Source organism: Gymnogyps californianus, chromosome 4 (assembly GCF_018139145.2).
Source record: "Gymnogyps californianus isolate 813 chromosome 4, ASM1813914v2, whole genome shotgun sequence".
NCBI lineage: Eukaryota > Metazoa > Chordata > Aves > Accipitriformes > Cathartidae > Gymnogyps > Gymnogyps californianus.
Genome location: NC_059474.1, coordinates 29,780,577 through 29,804,620, shown reverse-complemented (window position 1 = coordinate 29,804,620; position 24,044 = coordinate 29,780,577). Strand labels below are relative to the sequence as shown.

The window sequence follows — 24,044 nt, the reverse complement described above, 5'->3', positions numbered from 1 at the left end:
GTCTGTCTCATGTTCCAGCCCAATAAAATTGAACAAATCAAGAAATAATCTTTAGTACAATACTGAATTGCTTTGCTGTCAACTTGCAGGTGCAGGGAAAGGAGGCCTGGTGTCAGTCAATAGTGGTTGTTCGGTTAACAAGTATATTCTAATGTGCTGAACATCATAGGCACTCTTAAATGCCTAGATTTAAAGTATCAGGGTTCATCTTGCTTGTGTTTCTTTTACTGTAGGTGCTGTTATCATTAACAGACTAAAGAAATCGTTTCAAAATTATAGACATCATATAAAAGTAACTAAGAATGCAAATAATTGCCATCTACATCCCTTGTTCAGGTTTCAAGCTGTTAGGAAGAAGTTTGTCACTGAATTAAAGGAACTGCGACAAAAAGAACAGAGTCCTCATGTAGTACAAAGTATCATCAGTTTGATTATGGGAATGAAGTTTTTTCGAGTAAAGATGTATCCCGTGGAGGATTTTGAAGCATCATTTCAGTTCATGCAGGTAAATGAGTATTACAGAAAACTGAAATGAGCATAATTTTGATTAAGTCATGAAGCTACAATGATGTTTGCTGTGATCAGTCGCTCACTCTACTTGTGTGTCATTCTTCATCCTTTTCTGTTTAGTTTATAAGTTCTCAGAGGTATGAATCATTTGTTTCTCTGCAGTTCGTGAGTACCTAGCATAATGAGAACCTGTTCTCAATTGTCTCAGTAATGTGGCAAACCTGTAATATATGAATTTATCCAAGACTAAATGAAAATGGGTAGCAATCAAATAATTTTCTTTCTTTATGAAAGCAGTGGGTTAAAGAAGAAAATTTACTTGATATACCTTCTTTTAACAGCTCACATGCCAAGAAACACTTTTGTTTAAAAAACACTTCAGTTAGTTTTCAGAGAGACTTAAAATCTCTTTGTTTGCTTCTCTTGATTGTGGATTAAAAATTGTCCTAATGAATAACTCGCCCATTCCACAGTAACTGAAGTTATTGCAACTTGGTCATAAATTTTATTAGAGCTGTTTAACAGCCATTGACATTGATCTCAATCCTGAAAAAACTAACATACACATAGGTGCTTTAGATTGTGTCCAGAGTGGTCAGTTAGGTATAGTGGAGTGTGCAAACATGTGTATGGATTATTTATTTCTCTGTAAAATTTTCTTTGCATCAAAGTAATCTTGAAAATGAAAATGAGTATATAAAAAATAAAATACTATTTTCTAATAATTTCAATAGAGATAAGCATTTATTTTTTGAAACTTCAGAATAATCTGAGGAAAAATGTGCATATTTATATTCTTTTATATTCTGAGTAGAAAGTAAATAGCTATCTGGTATTACAAATGTTCTTTCAACGTCTTTTTAACTGCTGGGGAAGCAGGTTTTAAAGTTTCTGATGTTTTGTAAAGTTGATATTGTCAAGGAATGTAAGACTAACTTAAACACATTGCATGTTTCAAATTCAAACTGGCAATTAATGTGATACTGCTAGTGGTTTTTATGGCATAGTGACATTTGTCGTCTTTTTTCTAAATATTTTTCTATGCTTCCTTACTAAGGAATGTGCTCAATACTTCCTGGAAGTAAAAGATAAAGATATAAAACATGCACTTGCTGGTTTGTTTGTGGAAATTCTTATCCCTGTGGCTGCTGTAAGTATTTTTCTTTTTTTTTTTTGTGTGTCCCTCATCCCATCCCATCCCCCCGCTATTCCCCTCACTTTCAATTAGGCTCTCATTGTTAAAATTGTTTCTGTTAATCCCCTCAATATTACATTTTTACAGATTCAAAAAGACTTAAGTAAATTACAAGCACCTACTTAATCTTTTAAAGGGAAATGTGTCAGTGTGATTTGTGTTTCCACATAGTTTGCAGTCTTTTTTCAGAACTTTTAAAATTGTCTGTTTTCTAGACCCTTTTATCACCAGAGCACTGTGTAATCTTATACTTGCTCTAAAAATTTGAAATCTCCTTGGTTTAATATTTGTTCACTCAAGAAGTCCCATTGACTTTTCTTTATTAGCTGAAACCTGTTGAGTTCTTTCTAGAATAAACTGAGATATGTAACATTTTTACAGTCCAGTAGGGAGAGCGTGAACTCCTATGCAAGAAGGAAGAATGTAGGTTTTGGCTAATTAAATAAAAATTGTTTGTATAGGTGAGTGTCCACTAGATGTAATCCTCCAAGTGGAAGAGCAGTCAGTCATCTCCCATATGTGTTTTAAATCTAAAGCCAGAAATTTTACTCAGCAGCCATGAACAAGAAGAAACCCTCGATATCATCACAGTGTTGGATGTACAGTGCCTGTAAAGCTGCTTGTGAGAATGCGTTCGGTCAGGACAGGTTCTCCCCCTTCCTCCAAGGCCGCTTTGCTCAGTTGTGTAAAACTTGGTCAACCAGAAGTTATGGCAGCTCAGTATACCTGAAGTTGACCGTTTACCACAAGCTCAGAAAGTTTCATTGTAATAGATGGATACTTGCTGTGATTGTTGTCTAAAATGATAGTTGTATTAGTAAATGCTAGGCCACAGTGTGTTCAGCGTGCTGTCCCAAAAAATGGCAGGTCATGGCTCCATGTTACGACCGATTGTAGGGACATATCTTGCTATATATGGAGAACCGAGACGTGTGGATCCCGTTTTGTAGAATGGGATTGACAAAGACTAGCACGTTGGGTGGGGATCCTGTCTAAGCAAACTTGTAGGGAAAGGAAGATAAATCTCTCTGAACTCTGATTCCTCTTTCAAACAGTCTGCCTTGCCCTGAGCCATGGTGAAATGCTTCTCTCCCTTCACTGGTCTCAACCTTGGGTTTTTTTAAAAAAAAATGAGAAAGGAGACAATCTTTCTTCCTAAGGCATGACCACCAAGGGGTGGTGTTAGTAGTAACTGTTTATTGACTGAAGTGTTGATCTTTCCTGGGCATACTTATACTCTTACAGAGAAGAATTTCTTGTTCTGTTAAAAGGTGAATGCATTTGTCATTTTGAACTCCATAGTTGCTCGGCAGTTGGAGTCAGGGTGCATCTTGATAGTACTTAGCATTTAGGTAAACAGAAGTATTAGTTTGCAAAATCATAATTTAAATATGGTGAAAACTGCATGTACAGTAGTGAGGCAGAAGCAGCATTTGGGAATTGGGACTATCCAGTAGTAACCGCGGAGGCACACACGCTGGCTGTGCACAGCACGTGTGGTGTTTGTGGATCGCTTCCTACAAGCATAGCCTGAATCAGCGCTTTAAACGTTTGGTGAGGGAGGCTTGATCTTTCCTTCTGACTCACTGAGTCTCTAATCATTTCATACAAACAGAGCTTCTTAAATAGAAGTGGAGAGCCCCATCCCAGATTGAGATGCAGGTGAGAGGGTTAGTCATTCTCTTGGAAGATGTGAGATGCAAATTTGAATCTTTCTGAAGCAGATGAAGGAACTGAATCTAGATTTTTCTGTATCTTGGATACAGAAAATTGCTGAAGTGAGGAAGCTATTGGGTTTTGGCATTGTGACTTCTTTACTCTCATTCTCTTGGTTAGTCATTCAGGCATTTTTAAAAATCTGACCTGATTTGAACCCTGCAGGTATGACGTATGACAGCATATTTTACAGCGGGGAAGTTAAGGCTGATCTGTAAGCCCAAGGTTATATCCCAAAGCAACAGTGTGGTGTTGACAACAACTAATTTCTCATGTGGAGCTAGCGGGGTACTGATCAACTGATAGCTTAAGAATAGCAAAAGATAAGTAATTTGATGGTACGTAGGAAGTGATTTAAAACATAACTACTTTCTCAGTTCATTCTTTTTGGGTTTGTACATGTTACAGAGATATTATACACTATTTTTTATGGTTCCCTATCATGAATGTTTTCAGAGTGTTCTTAGCAAGGTGGACATATCTTTTAATAACTTTGAATAATAAAAACTAACAAAAAATTACCTTATATTATGGGGAAATTATAAGTGTAGGGGATCTCTTCCAGAAAAGCTGACCCCCTCTCCAACACTCCACCCCCATGTTTGATAAAAAAAGCAGAAACACAGTATAAAACAGTAGGTTGAAAATAATGTTTAAATGGATCATCACAGGTATCCAGAGAGAAACCTAAGAGACTTGCAGAGGTTTTGATAAAGAAGGTAGCTGCCTGGTTTGTGGAAGGAAGGCTATTCTGTATGCAAGGACAGAGTGGGTAAAAAAGGTGTAGGGCTCCATGTATCTGTTTCATTAATTCTGAAAGCTGAACAAAGACAACTTAGATGGTTGGTTGGCTGGTAATCCTGTGTATCATTTCCTAAGTTTTCAGTTTTCAGAACTGGAGGACATAAAAGAAAAGGGGAGCATTGAAGAGGGGAACAGTGAAAAAGTTATGGGTATTATTTTTTTTAAATATATGAAATTATGCTTATAAAGAATTTTAGTGTAGTTTTCATTTGTTAGTTGGTGGCAAACACTTTTTCTTCTTTAAGTATGGAATACAGGCCACATTCTTAAAATAGTAGTTTTTTAATGAGTTTTGGGTTTGCTTTGTTGTTTGGTTTTTTTAACTGTATGGTTGTAGTGTATGACATGATTTCTTATGCTTCTGTTTATATTTCAGGTAGATACACTCAAATACTTGCCTAATGTGACATTTAACTTTTGAATGTTCTTGAGTTCATGGACATTTTAATGTATATGTAAATTGCCTTCTGTATAAACTTTTAAACCCATTTATGTGTGTGGTTTTTTTTTTAATAGGCTGTTAAAAATGAAGTGAATGTGCCATGTTTGAAAAATTTTGTGGAGATGCTTTATCAGACTACCTTTGAATTGAGCTCAAGAAAGAAGCATTCGCTGGTATTTTAAAGAAATATTTCAACTTCTCAATTTTGCTCATCTTAGGCTTTTAAGCTAGTACATTATATGAGGAAAAGCTAACAGCTGTATTACTTTAAATCTTAACTCCTCGGTTCAAGTATAATTAAATTCACATTGTGTATGTGTATTTGCTCTAATTTTGATTTGTTTCTTTGTGGAAGATACGTGCTCTGTTATCTCACTTGTGAGATTGTCTTGAAATCAATGCTTCGTTATGATTATTTTAGTGGGTTTTAGCACAGAGTTATTTAACCTGATGTCTCTTCTAAAAAGAACTTCCATTCAGGGAGTCTGTGTATTTAAATTATGTTTAATTAAAAGATGGAAGTGTCAGGCAAGACTTTTCCAGCAAAATAGCAGCCTGTTAATAGCCCTCCTCTGCCTGTTTTCTCATCTCCTTATACATTTTGTTTTCCTTTTTCCAATATTTTTTATTATCTCTTTCGGATATAAATATCTGTGGGTTTTTTTCCCCTAAGACTGCATCTTAGCTTTTCCCCTAAAACTGCATCTTAGCAAGGATTTAAATTTCTTATTAATGTAGTATTTGGTAATTCTTGATGACCATGGCAGCCATGTTTCAAGTCGATTCACTTAACTTTGCTGGAAATGTAGAACTAAATTTTGCATTACAATTGGCATAGTCAGTAGATGCAAGTGAATTTAAAATTATTTATTCTCACTTTCATGTTGGGGAAGAGCTTTACTTTCTGGTATTTTGAGCATATAAAGCATATGTCATTGTACATGGTTAAATTCCTTATGTAAGAATAACATAAAGTAGTTGATGTTAGTATTCACAATGTCATTTTATTTATGAAGTCAGAAACATGGTTACATCAAGATTACAATTTACCTATTCATCCTCATTCTTTAATTTTGCTCCATAACAAGATAATCTGCAGTCAGATTTGGTATTAATCACCATTATGTATTCTGTTAAAGTATGTGGTATTTAAACAAATCTTATGTTACTAAAGCAAAGCAAAGTCATGCTAGTCTGCATAGTCACAGACCTTATTAAATTTTGCTTCATTCCTTACTAAAAGTAGACCTTGAGTAGAAGTAACATTTCTGACAACTTAGTCTGCCTCGGTTTTTACTGAGTTGATGATGTTTTTCCTGAATATTCTTCTTAGAGGCAGTTCCCTCTCCCAGTGTGTAGGACCCCATGAATTGAATCATGTGGTTGCAGGGAAAGAGCGAATATTGTACGAAGGGTGAGATCTGCTATCAGTGTTTGTTTGAGATCAGGCCTTGCTAGGGGATGAGCTTCACCGTGGTCCCACTGCCCTGGTCTTACACCGTGAGCTCTTACAGGACGTGGGTTATACCCAGGACACCATGCCTGGCATGCGTGTCCTAGTGCAGGGGAAAGGCTGCCATGCAATGCTAAAACTGTGAGAGTGAGAGGCAAGAACTGACTGTGTGTCTCATTCTGAATGTACCAGACTCGGGAGGTCTGCGAAGAGCAATTTGATCAATTCTTTTTCCCCCCTACTCATAGGCTTTGTACCCATTGATCACCTGCCTGTTGTGTGTCAGTCAGAAACAGTTTTTTTTAAATAACTGGCACGTTTTCCTGCAGAACTGTTTGTCACATCTAAAGGTAAGAATCCTTTTCAATTCAGGAACTGTTGCAAATCGATAGCATTTATTCTGATATGTTCTCAGCATTCTTGTGCCAAATAAACAATGAATATTTGGCTGTTTAAAAGGACACTGAAATACTTTTTTTCAAAAAATTAAATGTCTTAAGTCTCCATTAGTATTAAACTTAGTAGTAAGTTTTTGTGATGCTGTGTAATGCTGGAAATTGATGTGACCCCCTTGGGGGCTATCAGTTTTGTTGAGTAAAATCTGCAGAAGTATCTGCTAATAAACACTATTTATGCCAGAGAAAGTACAAACTGTAATTCTTCATGTGCAGATTATATGTGAGAAAGTAAGTGGCTTGTCTGCTCCTCTAAGTAGAATGTATAGTAAGTGCAAAGTTTCTCTCTCTTGTTCACTTATCGAAGGAATAGAAAATGAATTGGGAGTCCAGAAAAGAGATTATATCTACAGCCTGTGATATATATTTTCCAAATAAAAATTACAGTGTCCCTTTAACTCATGGCTTCAGTTGATAGCATTGTAAACATGAGTTGGCTGATAAAGAGATCAAGATACTTAGAAATTAGGGATTTGTTTTCCTGACTTTCTTGTAGCATTAATTGTTGTAAATGTTCTTGCCTTAATTTTGATTAACATAGTTCATGATTTTGCCTAATGTATTGATTTTGATAATTTTAATAAATTCTTTGATCCACCTTCACAATATTCATTCTGGTTAGGTATGAGTGACAATTCCGAAGCTTATTAGTAAAATACGTAAACCACCATGAAGTCAAAAGGAAACAGGTTTAGCTGCTTGGATTTGTTTTTTAAGGGTCATTTTGTTTTCATGACATCTTTCACACTTTTCTGTTGCTTGTTGGGTTTTTGTATATTTTTCATCTAACATTGCAGTTCTTTTGCGATATTTGCCTTGATTTTTTGTTTTGTTGTTTATTTTGCTTATGGAGGCTGCTTTTGCTTTTGTTTTTAAAGCTTTTAAAAAAATTCTTACGATCTAGGAGTTGCGTTTTTCTGGCATAGTGTCCATTGCTGATAATGGATGTATTAAAACTACAAATGCCAATGAGTTTAACTGGTAGTTGCTGAGCATGCATTTTATATTTTACTTAGTTTTGTTAACCACTAACAGCTTAACACATTTACTGTAAGGCTCTATTCAGCAGAAATTCTACATATGAATTTCTGCAATTCAGAATTTGCAGTGTTATGATGCTGTGCCATCAGTGAGATATTTAGGGTGTTTTATGGCTTGGTTTAATTTGGCCCACCAAATACTATTGGTTTTTTGGGTGCCTACCTTGTTCAGAAACTTTGTTGAGTTTAATCTTGAGAAATACACCCCCACTGTCCTCACGTGTCTTATGAATTAATGTGTTCCTTTGTTTCTGAAGCTAATTAAATGCATGCACTCTGTAATAAGTAATCTCATTAATTTATAAATCTGAATTTCACAGCAGTTTAGTCTTTTAGATTTCCCCTTCCCCACTTTATTTCCTGATTTCCTAATGACTAAAGTTATTTTATTTGCAGTTACCTAAATATGTAAAATGCAATGAGGATTCCAAATCCATTGTCTCTAGTGTCTTTGTTATTTAATAAAGTAATTTTGAGAGTTACTGGGAGATACTTTAGAGTACTGAAAAGGTGCATCCACCCCTAGTGTATTAGTTAAAATTAACAAATTAACAATTGAAATAATGACAACACTTAGACTCTGTCGCAGGGATATTCTATGAAGAGTGCAGGCCTGTTAGCAAGTTGCCAAGAGGTAACGTAGGTCATGGATTCATGGTGCTCACTTTATTCCCTGGTGACTGCCCAGTGCAAACTCTTACCTAACAATGAACACCATGTGGTCACACTTTGGTGACAGAAATAAGCAATTTCCCATTTGCCATGGTGTGAAAGCTTACATCTTTGCAGTTGCTCCATAGTACCTGATGCGTAGTATATTCATACCCTGCCTTGCCCTGCAGTATTTCGGTGCTACGTTGTACTTGATAATGCTCCTGAGAGTGCTCTGAATCCTAATCCAGTACTAGCAATATTTATTGCCCTTGTAAACTCTTTGTACTGGGTTTCAGTGCACACTACCTTTAGTTATCCTCAAAGCAGGCTTATTGTATGGGGAAAACATCCTAGCCTTGCTGAAAGAAGGAAGCCTAGGGATCGGGACCAATGCAAATAGCAGATCAGTGAGTGGTAAGAGTCAGTTTAGACTAGGAGTGTACCAAAGGGTGTTTCTTGGTATACGTATAGCTGGCCTTGTCCCACAAAGCGGTTGGGATGCTGTTTCAGCACTGAGCCCAGCTGGGCATTTCTTTACACACTGTAGTGTAGGCAAAATTCTGAATTTGTTCAGCAGACAGTAACTCTGGGTCAGTATTGTAAAACGTTTTGCTTACTTTTTTGACTAGTATTTAGATAGACTAATTCTAGCAGTTTTGTCAGAAAGCTGATAGATTCTTGGATGAAGATGAGTTGTTGTGGTATCATTACCACCCTTCCAGGGAGAGGAAGGAACATTTAAGAAAGCTGCTGAAATGGGAGAGAAAAGCATCTATCATTCTGCACCACTGTTGGGTGGAAGAGAATAATTTTTTTTCACAGTTTAACCTTAGTATCTGTTACCACAAAACCTTGAAAGTTGGAGGAACGTTTTCTGCCACCATAGCAAAACCTATATTTCTACTGAATAGAGTCCTTACTAGACAGCTATCTGTTGGTTTTTGTGCTTTTTTTCATCTAACATGCATGTGCCTTCCATTCTCATGTTTGTTATGTTTTGCTGTCTCACATTGCTTTATTTAGATGCCATCTAACAACAGTATCAGAAAACAAATAGAAACACTGCAGGTGAGTTAATATGTTGTTATAACTCAGTGAAACGTTGCTTTGTCTCATGTAAATACTTTGTTTTGTTTTTTATGTTAATTGTTGTATTTTGTGCTTTCCTTTCTTTGTAAAATTGCTGTTAGTACTGTTAAGAAGCAACAGGACTAAGAATAGCTAATGTTTCAAAGATCGTTTTTTCTTGCCAGGGAATAGAGGAGAAAGATCAGAAAATTATCTAATATCAGTTTTTCCTTGGGGGTGAAAATGTGCCTTGAGTATCAATATCACAGCTGGTTTCCCTGAACAGCAGTGCATGTTTCCACTGGAAGTAAACTACCTATTCAGATGTATGGTTTTTTCTGTTAATTCATTTCAAAAAGTGTCTTGCATGCAAACAAACTTGAAAAAATTTTCACAATAAAAAAAAGTGAAACTGATTTACTATAACAACTTGCAGTGCACTAACTTGAAAGACTTTTACACTGTTGGTTTTGCAGGTTTTAAAAAGTAGAAATTGTTTTAGTTCAGAACAGAAGAAAAGTTTAACATCAGTATTAAAAAGTACTTTCTTCAGTAAGTGACTACATTTGACTAACATGGAAAAAATGCTATTTTGTTTCTTGCCTTCATTGAGATATGTTTCATTGACTCATCTTAATGTGTCATGTAAGACCACTGTAGATTTGCTCTTACTTTTTTGGTTTTTAACAGAGATACAGTTCTTGACAGCTTATTCCATAGTCTGCTGATACAATTTCTGTTAAAGGTTTTAGGATTTTAAACAAAGCTCTGTTTGGGAAAAAACCCCAACCAGATAGAATGCTTTAAAATCTGACAGGTATCAGCTAAAGAGACTGAAATTCAGCCAGGTTGGTGAATTACATAGCCACATATACTGTATTCTAGTTGCAGTAATCTCAAAGAGAAAAGGAAATACTGACGTATTAACACCAAGTATACAAGAAGTGTGCCATAGATTAGACCCAAAAAGCCATTTTCTTCTAGCATATTTGTTTAGTTCCTAGTTATAGGAAGAGATAATGAAAATTTTCAACACTTAAGAAATTAGAAGTACTGCTGTATTTATTTTGTAACCCTTTCTAAAAGGTGAATGCCTCCTTATACATTCTTTTTTTTAACGAAGCAAACTTTGTCATAACTAATCAGAAGTAGCTGTATTGGATAAACCTCCTAACAGATGGAATGTTGTTAACACATTGTAAAATATCTGGTACCTATATAATTTTTTTTATTAGATGATTGAAAGCCAATAGTAAACTTTTGGTTTTCTTCCAGACCTGTAGATTAAGGTCCCCTTTGGAATATCAGAACTAAGAAAATTGAAGCATTACTCAGTTCTAGATGTCACATTTCAGATAATGTTTGATAAGGCATGTACCAATGAATTCACCAGCCTACTTTGAACATCAAGAACTGTTGGCCTGTAGATTAAATATGATGAGTAATAATATAATGGGTTTTTGCTGTTTAAGTTGATTAAAATCAAAGCTATCACAGTCTCACCTTCTTGTGCAATTATGAGTGTTTGTTTCTTCCTCACAGTAGCACTGCTGGTAAATTAACTGGAGAGTGGGACGGTTAGCTGTCGGAATACTAACCAGGGACAGGTGTAACTTTTTACTGGTTAGATTTTATCCAGATCACCTTCCTAAATTTACCCACTGCCTAGTTGCAGGTGTGCTAATTCAGAGGTGATGGTAGGAACACATTGATGAGTATGAAGGGAGGGTAGAACAGCATTATAACTGATGTAGACTGGGTTAAGTTATTCCCTCTGAATATTTATTCTGATAAAGCATCAAGTATGTTATTTGTCTGTGAAGTACCACTTCTGCCTCTGTGATTTTGTGATAGGCTTTTAGCCTTTCTTAAAGTAAGCTGCTGCCAAAACCAATAGTCCCAACCCACCCGTGTTCAAGCCATCCAAATTACTCTCCTTTGTATAGTCTATTGCACAGACACCGCCATTAAATTATTTGGATCAACTTACTGGTGTGAGTTGGACTTTCTTGCTGCTAGAGTCAATGCAAAGGGAGCAGTGAGATTGCGGAGGCGGGAACCAAGGATGAGACCATCTCTTTTTGAACAGTATGGTCTTAGATCCACTTACACCCTTTGTGAAATTGCACTCCACTTGTCCTGGGAGGACAAAGTAGTCTGCTATTCTGACTCATTGGCTTGTGGTAGAGGCCACAAAATGTGAAATCAGTTAGGTTCAAGCCATCATATAGATATGTCTTGAAACAGAGAGACTTCACTGGAGATGGGGAAGGTGTGTTTTGGGGGTTCTTTTGTTGTTTTTTTGTTGTTTTTGTTTGGGGTGGGGTTTTTTTGTGGGTTTGGGTTTTTTTGTTTGTTTTTTTTTCTTTTTAAACTGAGAGAATACCTAAAAAGGTGACAACTGGGAATCATTTATTCTGTTCATAAGCTCATACTTACAGCCAGTTCCAAGAATCTCGCTGAACACTTCAAGATTGTACATACACCAAGAATCCCTAGCTGGAAAAGGGATTGCTGGAGTTGGTACAAAGAATGTTAGTTACTTACTGTTTTACGCAGTTTAAGAGCTAGGAGGAGCAAAGCTAAACTCCTAGTAGCAGCTTGAAGACAAAAAATAATTGTTTTTCATACAGTGCGTAATTTAAGCTGAATTATGCCACAAGATTTTATATTAATTCAAGAAAAAGCTAGCATAATTGTTACAATAAAAATCCATTGGAAGTGAGTGAACACTAATATAGCCCCCAGGAAATGGTTAAGTTGGGTGAAGCCTGGAGTGCACACCCAGAGAAGCGTCCTTGCGTGCCTGCCCTGTTTTGCATTCTTTTCTTCTGCACCTGCTACTGTCTGCTGTCATAAACTGAATGATGGACTTAGACTTTGTGCCTGATCCAAAGCAGCTACTCCGATGTTTTAGACAAACTATAAATTAGTTTGCTATAAAGTGGGTATTCGTTACCAAACGCTTTCTGAGAAAAGTTCTTGGAAGCAATATGCTCTTGGTGTTCATCTCAAGAGGAATATCTGCTTTATAGTTACTCCTCTGCTCTCAGAGTGAAAGACGTGTAAAATAATCTGGAATTACTAGTTAAATATTCAGGTACTATTGGAAATATGCAATAGAGGGTTGTTTTTATGAAAACATATTAGAACTTGTAGTCAGTATTAAACATATCAGTTTTCATTGTTAAAAAAAATTTGAAAATATCTCAAGTCAAAAGAGTAATAATAGAATTTTCTGAGTGTCTCACAGACAACAGTAACTGTATTTTTCATTTATTTTACAGAATAAAGATCCCAAAATGTCCCGAGTTGCACTGGAATCTTTGTATAGGTTATTGTGGGTTTATGTTATTAGAATAAAATGTGAAAGCAACACTGTAACTCAGAGGTAAGTTCATTATGCAAAGGATTTTAAACTATTGATTGGTGGGGTTTTTTTGTCCCTAGTGATATCAGAAGAGATCTTGAAGCCAGCTTGGGGATGGTCTAGTCAGGTAAAGAGCAGAAAAAAGACTTCATCTTAATAGAGAAAACCAAAAGAACTTGATTACTTTGAGGAGGAGAAAGAATAGAGTCTACAGTTGTCTTTGCAGGGATATGCAGGGATAGAAGAGGGCAGAGAGATAAGAAGCAGGAAATTTATTAACATTAAAAGGCACTAATAGTACCAGAACAAATAGGGTGTGAAGTAGCCATCACTAAGTATGGGCTGGAAATGAAAAGGTTTTCTTTATAAATTAGCATCATGAGGATTTGGGGTAGTCATTCAGATTTTGCCCCTCCTCCTGACTATTACTAACTAGTTTAAAGCAGTATCTTGGTCACTTTATAAATGAACCCATGATACTGTTGCCTGTGACAGTAGAGGGCTGTACTTTCTGTAGGTGGTCCTACCTGTCATATGCTTCTGTATTATTTAGTAGTAACACCCCACCCCCCCCACCCCGCCCCATTCTTCCAGATTTGAACTGTAACATCTATGCTATTATAAAAAGGTATTTTTAAAAGTTTTTTTTCATTTCTTTTTGTTTCTAAATTCTTTTAGCCGTCTCATGAGCATTGTATCAGCACTTTTTCCAAAAGGATCACGTAGTGTGGTCCCACGAGACACACCTCTGAATATATTTGTGAAGATTATTCAGTTCATTGCTCAGGTAAGAATATGTCTAGGTAGAGCTATAAGAACAGGATGAACATTATTTGGAAGAAATGTAAATTTAAGGTTAGTTTTTTAAATATTTGCACTGAATTAATGGTCTTATATCTTGAGTAGAATTTCCCCAAATATGTATAACAAATGAAATGACTCATTCTGTTTCTACTAGTGGTGAAATTATTTTACTTAAACTTCAATAACTGTTATGTATGAACATTATGATGATTAATATTTACATTTGTATTGCATTGTTGTGGGAGTGTGTGTGTATATATAAAAAATACACTAATATAATTAGTATATTCCATTATAATATTTTTATAAGGGACAAAGCATTTGAACAGTAATATCCACTTATATTTAGCCTGGAGACTAGCCTCTGTAAACAGAAAAAATATGCAATGCATGCAGTAGCGTGTAGTTAGTATTGCATTATGATTTATACTATTTTAGGTGCTTCTGTTGTCCTAATATCAAAATGCAGGATATGGTCTTTTAACCTTTTAAGACATGATACTCAGCACCTGTGCAAAGCCAAGAATTTAAACTACACGTATTGACAGAAAAGAGATGATCATACCAATATATTTTCCTTTATAGGAACGTTTGGATTTTGCAATGAAAGAAATAATATTTGATCTTCTTAGTGTTGGAAAATCACCTAAAACCTTCACTATTAATCCAGAGGTAAAAAAAGCTCATTACTTGCATGCAGCGAGAACAGGGCATTGGGGGATTTTCTGTGGGAAAGTGGTTAACTATTTTTGAGCCAGAATGAAAGCAGATTAATGAATATCTAAAGGGGTGTTCTGCTAAAACTAAAGAAGTAATTGTAGTCGTGTACAATTGCTGTTTCATTTCCAGTGAGTAAGCTAGCAGCAGTACTACAGTTCAGACATTTCAACAATAATTTCAGTAAGTATGTGTGAATTTTTGTTACAGTATGACTGTAAAGGCTTTTTTCAGGGAAGTCGTACCTAGCTTTTATGATGCAAGACCCAATCTAACTGATGAGACGTTCAAGCAATGTCTGTCTTCAGTATGTCATTCCTGAGATTCATATTATATCCTTTAGGGCTCTGTATTATAAAATATTCGGTATATTAGCCTGTGCCAAGTCAGTTAACTGGAATCAGAGTTGTGGGGAGGCACTGAAGGTTTGAACTTTAGTCTTGTTACTTTCATTACTCTAATATGTAACATTTAAATAATGCCTGTCCTACTGGAACCATACTGCTGTCTGTTTAAGAGAGGAAAAATGCATTTCGTGTTTTGCCTCATGTCTGTTACTTTAATGTTATAATTTCTTCTGTTTTCTCTTTCCTTTTTCTTCCCTTTTTTGCTATTGAAGAGGATGAATATTGGCCTCAGAGTCTTCCTTGTCATAGCAGATAGCTTGCAGCAGAAAGATGGTGAACCACCAATGCCAACAACAGGAGTTGTTCTTCCCTCAGGAAATACTCTGCGTGTGAAGAAAATTTTTCTTAATAAAACGCTGACAGATGAGGAAGCAAAAGTTATAGGTATGTTGTATTCTTTTGTAAGTTGGCATTCCAATATGTGCATATATGTTCTCGATTATTCTCAAGCAGTACATTTGTGTAACTTTATTTCTGTATTTTAATTGTTAGCGAGAATCTAATGATAGTCTGTTTTAACAGAATTGCTTTGATTCTTTAGAGAGGGCTGTAGACAATATTGACCTTCTGGTGTCTGAGACCAAATCCATGGCTTTTTTTGAAGTGTTTTGCACTGCCAAATTAATACAAAGAAGCCTGAGTGCAATTAGTGTGGTAAATAGCATGGCAGTTTTTGTTCCCTTGATGTCACTCTAGGAGTCCCAAATATCCCACAGCTGAAGTGGAGTAAGACAATTTTGATCCCTGTGCTCTATTGATCTTCTGTGGATGAGGTAGTCGTCTCTAAAGGACAGTTTCAACATGTAAAATTTAAACTAGAACTAAAATGCTCAGAATTGAGAAAACAGAAAAGCAACTAATGGTTGCTTCCTTGTTTATTTTCTTTCTGAAAGAAACTTCTACTTTCATATTATACTTCCTACTACTCATTTAACATGCATTTTTTTTTGACACTTAAAGTGTGTGTTTCATGTCATCTTTTGTACAAGAAGAAATTTGTTCTAAGCTGAATAAGTGGCAAATATTTTAATAAAAATGTGAAAATTAAATGAGAACAAATGAAAGAGGTGATTGGAACTCTTTGGCTTTTCAGGAATGTCCATATACTACCCTCAAGTCAGAAAAGCGCTAGATAACATTCTTAGGCATTTGGACAAAGAAGTTGGAAGGCCCATGTGCATGACTAGTGTGCAGATGTCCAATAAAGAACCTGAAGACATGATTACGTATGTACTGAATTACAGTATTTTCACTGTGACAGTTACGTCATATTATTTTTATGCTGTAATGTTGCAGATGCCATCATTAATGCATTACAATTGTTGGCTTTTTACTTGACTATTAAATGAATGCTAATTTCATTAATTAATGATAAAAAATTTTTGTTAGCTCCTTAGTTTTGACATGAAATTGAAAATATTTGTGGTCTACTGAAGTAGATTTTCCTGTTCTTTTGTTGGTTATATACTGTTTCTGTAGGGGTGAGAGAAAACCTAAGATAGATTTGTTCAGAACTTGTATTGCTGCTATCCCAAGACTGATTCCAGATGGCATGAGCAGGACTGACCTCATTGAATTGCTTGCAAGGTAAGGGAAATGAAATTCTGCTCTTAGTGGATGTTCCTTTTTAAATGCTGTGTGTATAAGAGTTTGTCAGTGCACTATGTAGTGTGAGTCTACTGCATATAGAATCCTGCCTACCTTCTGCAGTTGATCAAGTGTTACTGGCCAGAGTAGCAGGAGGTAAATTTGTCCTGAATATCTTGCACTTATTTTTAGAGAGAATTTTTTTAAAAGTAGGAATTTATTTCTGTTGCTTTGTTTTTTTGAACTTGTCTTATCTTTTTGTTACTACTATCATAATTTTTTCCCTTTTTTCTCCCGCTTCACCCCCACCCCCCCCCCGCTAATACTGTAAATTATCATAAAGGCATTCTTGTTTGACATTACCAAAATGTGAGACAGGCACTTACGGGAAACTTTTTTTCTTGTTCTCTACTAATCCTGCCTCCTTTTTCCATTTTTTTTGATCCAACACTACCCATATTCTTCCATCTCTTACCTCAATTTAAATTGAATGTGCCCTATCAGTACTGATAAGTAGTTGAGACAACTGGACAGCTAGGTGTTTGCAGGTGGGTAAACTGAGCATTCAGTGAGAACATGTAGTTGTGGTGCATGCAGACAGTCTTTACATATTGCTAGAGTGATAAACCTTCCTCTTTTTAATTATTTTTTTTTTTTTTTAAATACAAGAATGGTCTTGGTGGAGAAATGTAGGATAGCTTTTAGCTTTGAAATGATGAATTTATTTGCATATAATGTGTTGAGTTACATGTATTAAAAAGTTAGTAATAATGTGAGAGAATAAGATTTTTCTAACACTTTTTCTTCAGTGTCAAAAATCACATAAAAGACATAAAGTATTAAGTAATAATACAGTACTGGGTAAGTTTCTTCTACCATAGAGGGCTGAGACATATTTTTAAGTATATACAAAGGGGTTTTTTGTGACTTTTCTCATATCCAAAGTAAAGCTGCTTTATCTGCAAAAATAATCTGTTCTTTTCAATTTTAATTTGAAGAAAATAACCTGTACGTCACAGGGTGCGTGCCTACTGAGCTCTAAAGTGGTTGCTCAGGTGCATGCAAAGATGTGCCTATGTGAAAGGCTTGACCATCCCTCTTGAGAATTACTTGTTTATGTTAAGTTTTGTGAAGTCTTGCATTATTTTGCTAGTAGTAACACCTTCTGTTAGTAGCCAGTTTCAGATGTATTCAGTGCAAAAAATGTATCTGTGTGGAAGTATTCTACATTGTACAGTAAAGAAGGAAGAGTTAACACCAAACTAATTTATAAAGGCTGGTTAAGAGTATACCAATCTAGGGTGATGATACTGGTATTTTTTCTAAACAGGCTGACAATTCATATGGATGAAGAACTTCGTGCCTTGGCTTTCAATACTCTCCAAGCATTAATGCTTGATTTTCCAGATTGGCGGGAAGATGTTCTTTCAGGATTTGTATATTTTATTGTGCGTGAAGTGACTGACGTCCACCCGACGCTTCTTGACAATGCAGTAAAAATGCTAGTGCAGCTCATAAATCAGTGGAAACAAGCAGCCCAAATGCACAATAAAAACCAAGATTCTCAGGTATTTCTAAATAAGGTCCTTTGACGTTAAAACGTAGTTTGAATCTATGTACAATTTTATTAGTAGGCTTTATTGGTTTTGTAAAGTAATAAAAATGCAGCTTTTTTACAGCGCTTGGAGATTTTTAGACCTATTATTTTAAATGACCATTTTTGCCAAACAATTACTTTAAGTATTGCCTGAACACTAATTCATGGCCACATTTTTACTTACATCAGAAGTCATCATGTGTAACTGGAAATATATTAAGTAGGAGTGGTTAAATGGTAGAAATGGGAAAAAAAAAAAGCATCATTTTTTACTAGCAAACAGAAAGCGTTCAAATAATTTAATTTTGTACAATCCCATATGTAAAAGTATTACTTATTTATTTTTAATTTTGCCCTCACTGCATCATTCTTGTGAGAAAGTGAAATAAGAAAGACTTTCTTGTGATATTTGTTTGGACTGAATTCAGAGAGATACTAAAAAACCAAAGTAGCTGATGATATGCCATTCTCATAATGCAAGATTTGACCAGTAGCCAAACAAGATCTAAATACCTTATGATTAATTCTGCCATTGCCAATAATGGAACTATAGCTTGGTTGTGCTTACTTTTTTCTTAATTTGCTTAACTTCTACGATCTTTTCCTTAGCGTGGTGTATCCAATGGGGCTGCCCATACCCTTCCTCTGGAGAGGACCCTTTACTCCAGCGTATTTCACGTGGTGGAAGGCTTTGCTTTGGTCATCCTTTGCAGCACAAGGCCTGCCACCAGGAGATTAGCTGTCAGTGTTCTCAGAGAAATAAGAGCCTTGTTCACACTTCTAGAAATTTCTAAGGTAAGAGTTGATGACCCATTCTTGCGACTGCTGAATGAAACTGCTTTTCTCTCGACTTTCTTTGAGCTTTTTATGCTTGCGTTTTGTCTTTTGTAGAGTGATGATGAGTTGGCTATAGATGTAATGGACAGACTAAGTGCTACTATCCTGGAGAGTTTCATACATCTCACTGGGGCTGACCAGGTAGGAGCGTTTTTATGTTAAGTTGGATGTAAGATGAGGTAATTCTGCTAAACTGTCCCAAATAAACTGTATATTTTAAATGATAGTGTCACTATGTTCATGCTAACTTTATCAGCAATTTATCACCTTAAAAAAACAACCAACCGAACAAACCCAACCAAACAAAAAAAAACCTCAAAAAACCTGAGGAATGTTGTGAGGCTGACATCATCATTGTATGCTTTCTGATTAATAGTGTGTTGTTATGACCACCATATACACACAGACAGCTGTATCTATATCTGTTTTTTCTCATCTTGCTCATAGATAACAATTTCTTTGAAGCAAAGACCACTGCCTTTTTCTGCAGTGATACAGTGTCTTAACAGTCAATGTGTCCTTTATCCATGATGAAAGCTATAATAACTCAATGAATAACAACTGAATTCCATGTTTATATATTTATCATTAACTCTTAAGTACGAAGGAAAAGCTCTTCTGATTTTGGGTTTAGAAAACAAGTTGGAATTCAGTAGTAAGGCTTTTAGAGTCCGGAATCTTTTGGAAGAATTAGGTCATCATGAGTGAAAGGGCCTTTTTTTAGAATTTACGATTTCCTAATATCCAGTTGCTTCCCAAACAGCATGTTTGTATAACTGTCCACATTAGGAACTTCTGTAAAAAAACCCATAAATTAAGTAATGTGTTTTATCTATTCCAAATGTGGTTTTGACACTGATACTTTATTAGATATTTAACAATGAAAAGATTGTTACTTAATATACACGGATATTAAATATTGCCTTGTTCTATTTTTTATGCACACAGACTACTTTACTGTACTGTCCCAGTTCAATAGATTTACAAACTCTGGCTGACTGGAATTCCTCCCCAATCAGCCACCAGTTTGATGTGGTCAGTCCATCACATATATGGATATTTGCACATGTGACTCAAGGCCAAGATCCATGGATTATAAGCCTCTCAAGTTTTATGAAACAGGAAAATCTTCCAAAACACTGCCCAACAGCTGTAAGCTATGCTTGGACGTTTGCTTATACCAGACTCCAACTGCTGTCTCCACAAGTGGATATAAAGTAAGTTAATTTCTAAAGTAAATACAGTATATTATATTGAGTATTCTTTCAAGATTTATCATCGTTGCTATGTCATTATGTTTCAGTGAGGTGACGTATGGACGGTTAATATTTTCTGTGGGTTGAATTCAGCTTTATATAACAAAAAATTAAGGCACTTCTGTCTGGGAAAAAAGTTATCTGCTGTAAAGATTAAGTAATTAATGCCATTGGCCATATCATAGTTCAACAGATTTGAGTATAAAAGCATACGTTATTGATGTACAGGTCTATTCTGAACAATTTATTCAGAGTTTACCATGTTAACAATTTTGGAAGCAATGGCATATACATAATTGAAAAATAAATTCAGTAGAAAAACAAAGTGAAACCTTGTAAGTTTTATTTACTATACTGAGTGCTTTTTTTTTTTCTTTCTTTCTTTAAATTTTTAATAGCAGCCCTATCAATGCAAAGAAAGTGAATACTACTACAAGCAGTGACTCCTATATTGGGCTCTGGAGAAACTACCTGATTCTTTGCTGCAGTGCAGCATCTTCTTCAAACTCCTCCACCTCCACAGGCTCTGTGCGATGTTCCCCTCCTGAGACGCTGGCGTCCACTCCTGACAGTGGTTATAGCATTGATTCAAGAGTAGGTTCTTCTAATGCTTACTGTAAATAAGTCTACATGTTATTGGAAGTAGAAACACCTGAGGCTTATAATAACTATCATGATTCTTAAATGGGTGTGATTTGTCTGAAAACATGTTTTAGTATACATTATCTTTCATTTGTTTAGGATAGTGTTTCAGTTCACTTCTCCCAGTCTGTGCTGTAGAGGCTTTTCTGCTTATGTTTTTTAAGGCAGAATCTAATCATGTCATGAAAACGTTAACCCAATCTCAAAGTCTTATCTAGTGGTAATGAGCAAATGTTTTGTTTACCATTAAGGGGTATTTTTTGCTGTCAGTAGACTTCTGCAATTCTGAGCAAATAGCCTCTTACTTCAGTAACTGAGGCAGTGACCTATTCAGGCATGATGTATTTTGTTATATTTTCCCAACCACAGACAGTTTTCTGTCTGCCTTGCTTCATATCACCTGCAATTTTTGGGGGGTTTTTTTGCTGCTTCTTTGCTTTTTTTTGTTCTTCTCCTTTTTGGCTTTCTGTAGAAGGTACAGTAGAGGTGAAGAAAACTCATGGACTATGCAGGAGATTTTTGGCAGAAGCAGCCTATTCCACTTGTTTGTTACCAAGATCCTTTCCCTAAATCTGAGAAACTGTAGGCTGAAAGCTTTGTTCTCTTTGAGAGCTGCAGTGGAGTCTAAGGAGTTGGACACCAGAAGTCTGCTTCCTCTGCCTAAGGAGGGCAGATATGCTAAACATGCAAAGCATCTGTTTATCATGTTGCGGCATTCGCTGTCATCTGACAATGAAAATTCAATTATACAAGGAATGGAGTGGTAGTTAATACTACTTCACTATTTCAGAAAGTCCTTTTCCATGTCAAAGATCAAAAATTTCATTTTTATCATTTTAAGTCACTGATCAGTGTGAGAAGACTGTAAAATTACAGCAGATGTTTTAATGTCACACCACCTGATTGTTTGGTAACTACTTCATTCTGTTTTGTTCTGGTTTTCTTCTTAGATCATTGGCATTCCATCCCCTTCCTCCCTGTTTAAGCACATAGTTCCAATGATGCGCTCTGAGAGCATGGAAATTACAGAATCCCTTGTGCTGGGACTTGGCAGGACCAACCCAGGAGCTTTTAGGTAACTGTTGTGTTTCATCTGATTTTATGCTAATTGATTACAAAGCTGGGCAATCAGAGCTCAGGAAAAAAGGTTTGCTTTTTTTTCTTTTAAGAATTTTTAAAAAGCTGTGAAAACTGATTGCCGTTGTCTTTTCTAGCATTTAGTGGTGTGACAAAGATTGTTAGAGGTTGAAATAATTTTATATAGAGGTCATGTCTGCATAAAGAAAACGAAGTTAGTTGAAACAATAAACAGCTGCCTTTTATTGATGTTAAAGGCTGCCCTTATATGAAAGAACAGACTGTGTGGACTATTAACATTTGAAATGTTAATTATAATCATATTTGTAAAAGTTACTAAACTCTTCTTATTGGTATTGCCAACAAACATATGTTTTTGAGCTCTGTCTGTAGGAGTTTCATGATAACTATATTCTAAAAAGAGATTTTTTGGACCAAGCTGAAAAAAATACCAGTTACAACTGTTTTCTGACTAGTGCTGAAGCTTCTGAAATTCGTGGCGCATCCCTCCCCCCCCTTTTCTTTTTTTTTCTGAGTAAACTTCCTGTAACTTCGTAACTAATACACCTTTCTCACACATTGTACCGATGACAAGTCTGTGTGGATTAGTTTGGGCGCTGATAACTGTGATCTACTGTAGCAGAATTAAATCTGTGCCAAGTCACTTGTTCTGTCAATTTAATGTCATACATCATGTTCAATATATTTGGATTCAGCTCATAATCCAAAACTTTTGGTTAGCCTATTGTGACAAGTCTTTATGTAAATGTCGAATTCAAAATGGTCTCTCTAGCCATTGTGGCATTCCTACCTCAACTGAAATTTACTTTTCTTCAGATCCTAATATACTGTACTGTCAATGTGTATTACAAATCCACTGAGGTGAAAAGGAAGCTCTGTGCCAGGAAGCCATGAGTTTTAAAATGCATCTCTGTGCCCCTGTCATCAGCTGACAACTCTCTCTTTATGGAGGATGGATGAAGAGGGAGAACATATAAGGGGAAGAAAACTTACTGGCAAGGCCAGTGCTCAGCATTAGATGTTCTCTGACAGCAGCCAGCCTCTTACAATGGAGAGTGATGAAGTTGTACCATGCTGTAGCAACCAACTCTGCTTCTGCAGAAGAAACCAGGGATCGCTAACACTCTTGGTTTTGAATGAGATGATGCTTCTGTCCCATCACTTGTGTGCCATATTATGGCAGATGAGGAGCCAAAGATGTATTTGAAACTGTAGTGCCAAGTCCTCCGTTATAGTATTCTGTTTTAATTCTCTGATGATCTTCTAATTTTATATTGTATCTGACTTTACTCTCCTACCAGGAGTAAAGCAAGACTTTGTCCCGTGGCCCTGAAGATGTACTGATGAGTTTAAATCATAATTGTGCTCTACAAGTCTAGAAAATGCTTTTGGAAAGGATTTCATGAGAAATCCATGTTTTCTAAATTAGAAACAATTCATTCAGCAAACTTTAAAAAAAAAAAAATCTGATTCTCATCAGTCTTCCGATTTCTTTATTCTGAATTTTATGTTTTGTTTCTGATGAGCAGCTTTTTTCCTCTGTCCAATGTGTGTACTCACACCAGATGCTAACGGTAGCCCACCCTTCACCACTGCAGCTCTGCGCTGATTTGTTGTTTTGGTTTTTTAAGCACTGTTCCTCCCCACTTGGTGTGTTTTACTCGGGAACTTTTTTCATTATAGATTATATGTATATGCAGTCCACTTAAAAGTACTAGAATGTTCTTTTGCTCTTTTGTTTTCTGTTACTGGTCACATGAACTTGTCTAGGTGTCTCTTGCTCTCCATTGCAAGCTGACCCTTCACTATGTTTTATCACAAAAAAAGCTTCTTCCAAATTCTTTTCTGTGTTTGAAAGAAAGTACAAAACAATCCCTAACCATGCTTAAGTTTCTTGTAATTGAGCACACTGCAAAAGTTTGTGCAGCTTTCTGATCACCTGGACCCATTCTGTGAAGGAGAACCTTTGAATGATGTAGCAGAGGAGTCAGTCATTGATCATGAAAACTTGAAGTGGTTTATGCTTTTGATATGTCTGAATTACAATAGCACCAGAAGTGGAAAAATGTGTCACACCCCAACAAATGTAAAGTGGAGGCGGTAGTTACTATGTTAACAAATATTAAAGTAAAACCAATATGTTTTTACCTTAGTATTTTGTCTGTGTAGATCCATACTGCTGATTTCCTTCCCCTTTCCCTGCCCCCTTTTTGGAGTCATAAGAGAGTCCTAGTTTGGCAGAAGGAACTGAGTAGTAATAAAGACTATGGACCTTCAGAACAAATGGGAAATGTAACCACAGCGTCAAAGCATGTTGCTTTTCAGTTTTCATAGAGACTAGTCTGACTTCTGTCAGCATAGCGTTATTGGCCTTAAAGAAACAATCTTTATT

At 35.9% G+C, this 24,044-nt stretch overlaps 1 protein-coding gene across 5 annotated transcripts in view; it reads left to right on the top strand.

Annotated features, from left to right (window-relative positions):
• The window catches only part of FRYL (FRY like transcription coactivator), a 153,992-nt gene that overhangs the window by 66,576 nt on the left and 63,372 nt on the right, over positions 1 to 24,044 (top strand). For 3 of the 5 annotated variants that reach the window (XM_050895529.1, XM_050895528.1, XM_050895531.1), the window contains exons 8-24: positions 337 to 505; positions 1,568 to 1,660; positions 4,742 to 4,840; positions 6,369 to 6,470; positions 9,293 to 9,337; positions 12,625 to 12,728; positions 13,386 to 13,494; positions 14,097 to 14,183; positions 14,848 to 15,019; positions 15,729 to 15,861; positions 16,115 to 16,222; positions 17,553 to 17,790; positions 18,429 to 18,614; positions 18,711 to 18,797; positions 19,605 to 19,873; positions 20,311 to 20,506; positions 21,505 to 21,629. In XM_050895529.1, the coding sequence (XP_050751486.1) occupies positions 337 to 505; positions 1,568 to 1,660; positions 4,742 to 4,840; positions 6,369 to 6,470; positions 9,293 to 9,337; positions 12,625 to 12,728; positions 13,386 to 13,494; positions 14,097 to 14,183; positions 14,848 to 15,019; positions 15,729 to 15,861; positions 16,115 to 16,222; positions 17,553 to 17,790; positions 18,429 to 18,614; positions 18,711 to 18,797; positions 19,605 to 19,873; positions 20,311 to 20,506; positions 21,505 to 21,629 (2,322 nt within the window). Of the gene's footprint in view, positions 1 to 336; positions 506 to 1,567; positions 1,661 to 4,741; positions 4,841 to 6,368; positions 6,471 to 9,292; positions 9,338 to 12,624; positions 12,729 to 13,385; positions 13,495 to 14,096; positions 14,184 to 14,368; positions 14,412 to 14,847; positions 15,020 to 15,728; positions 15,862 to 16,114; positions 16,223 to 17,552; positions 17,791 to 18,428; positions 18,615 to 18,710; positions 18,798 to 19,604; positions 19,874 to 20,310; positions 20,507 to 21,504; positions 21,630 to 24,044 lie in introns of those variants that run through there. The other 2 variants (XM_050895530.1, XM_050895533.1) reach the window with 2 other exon arrangements.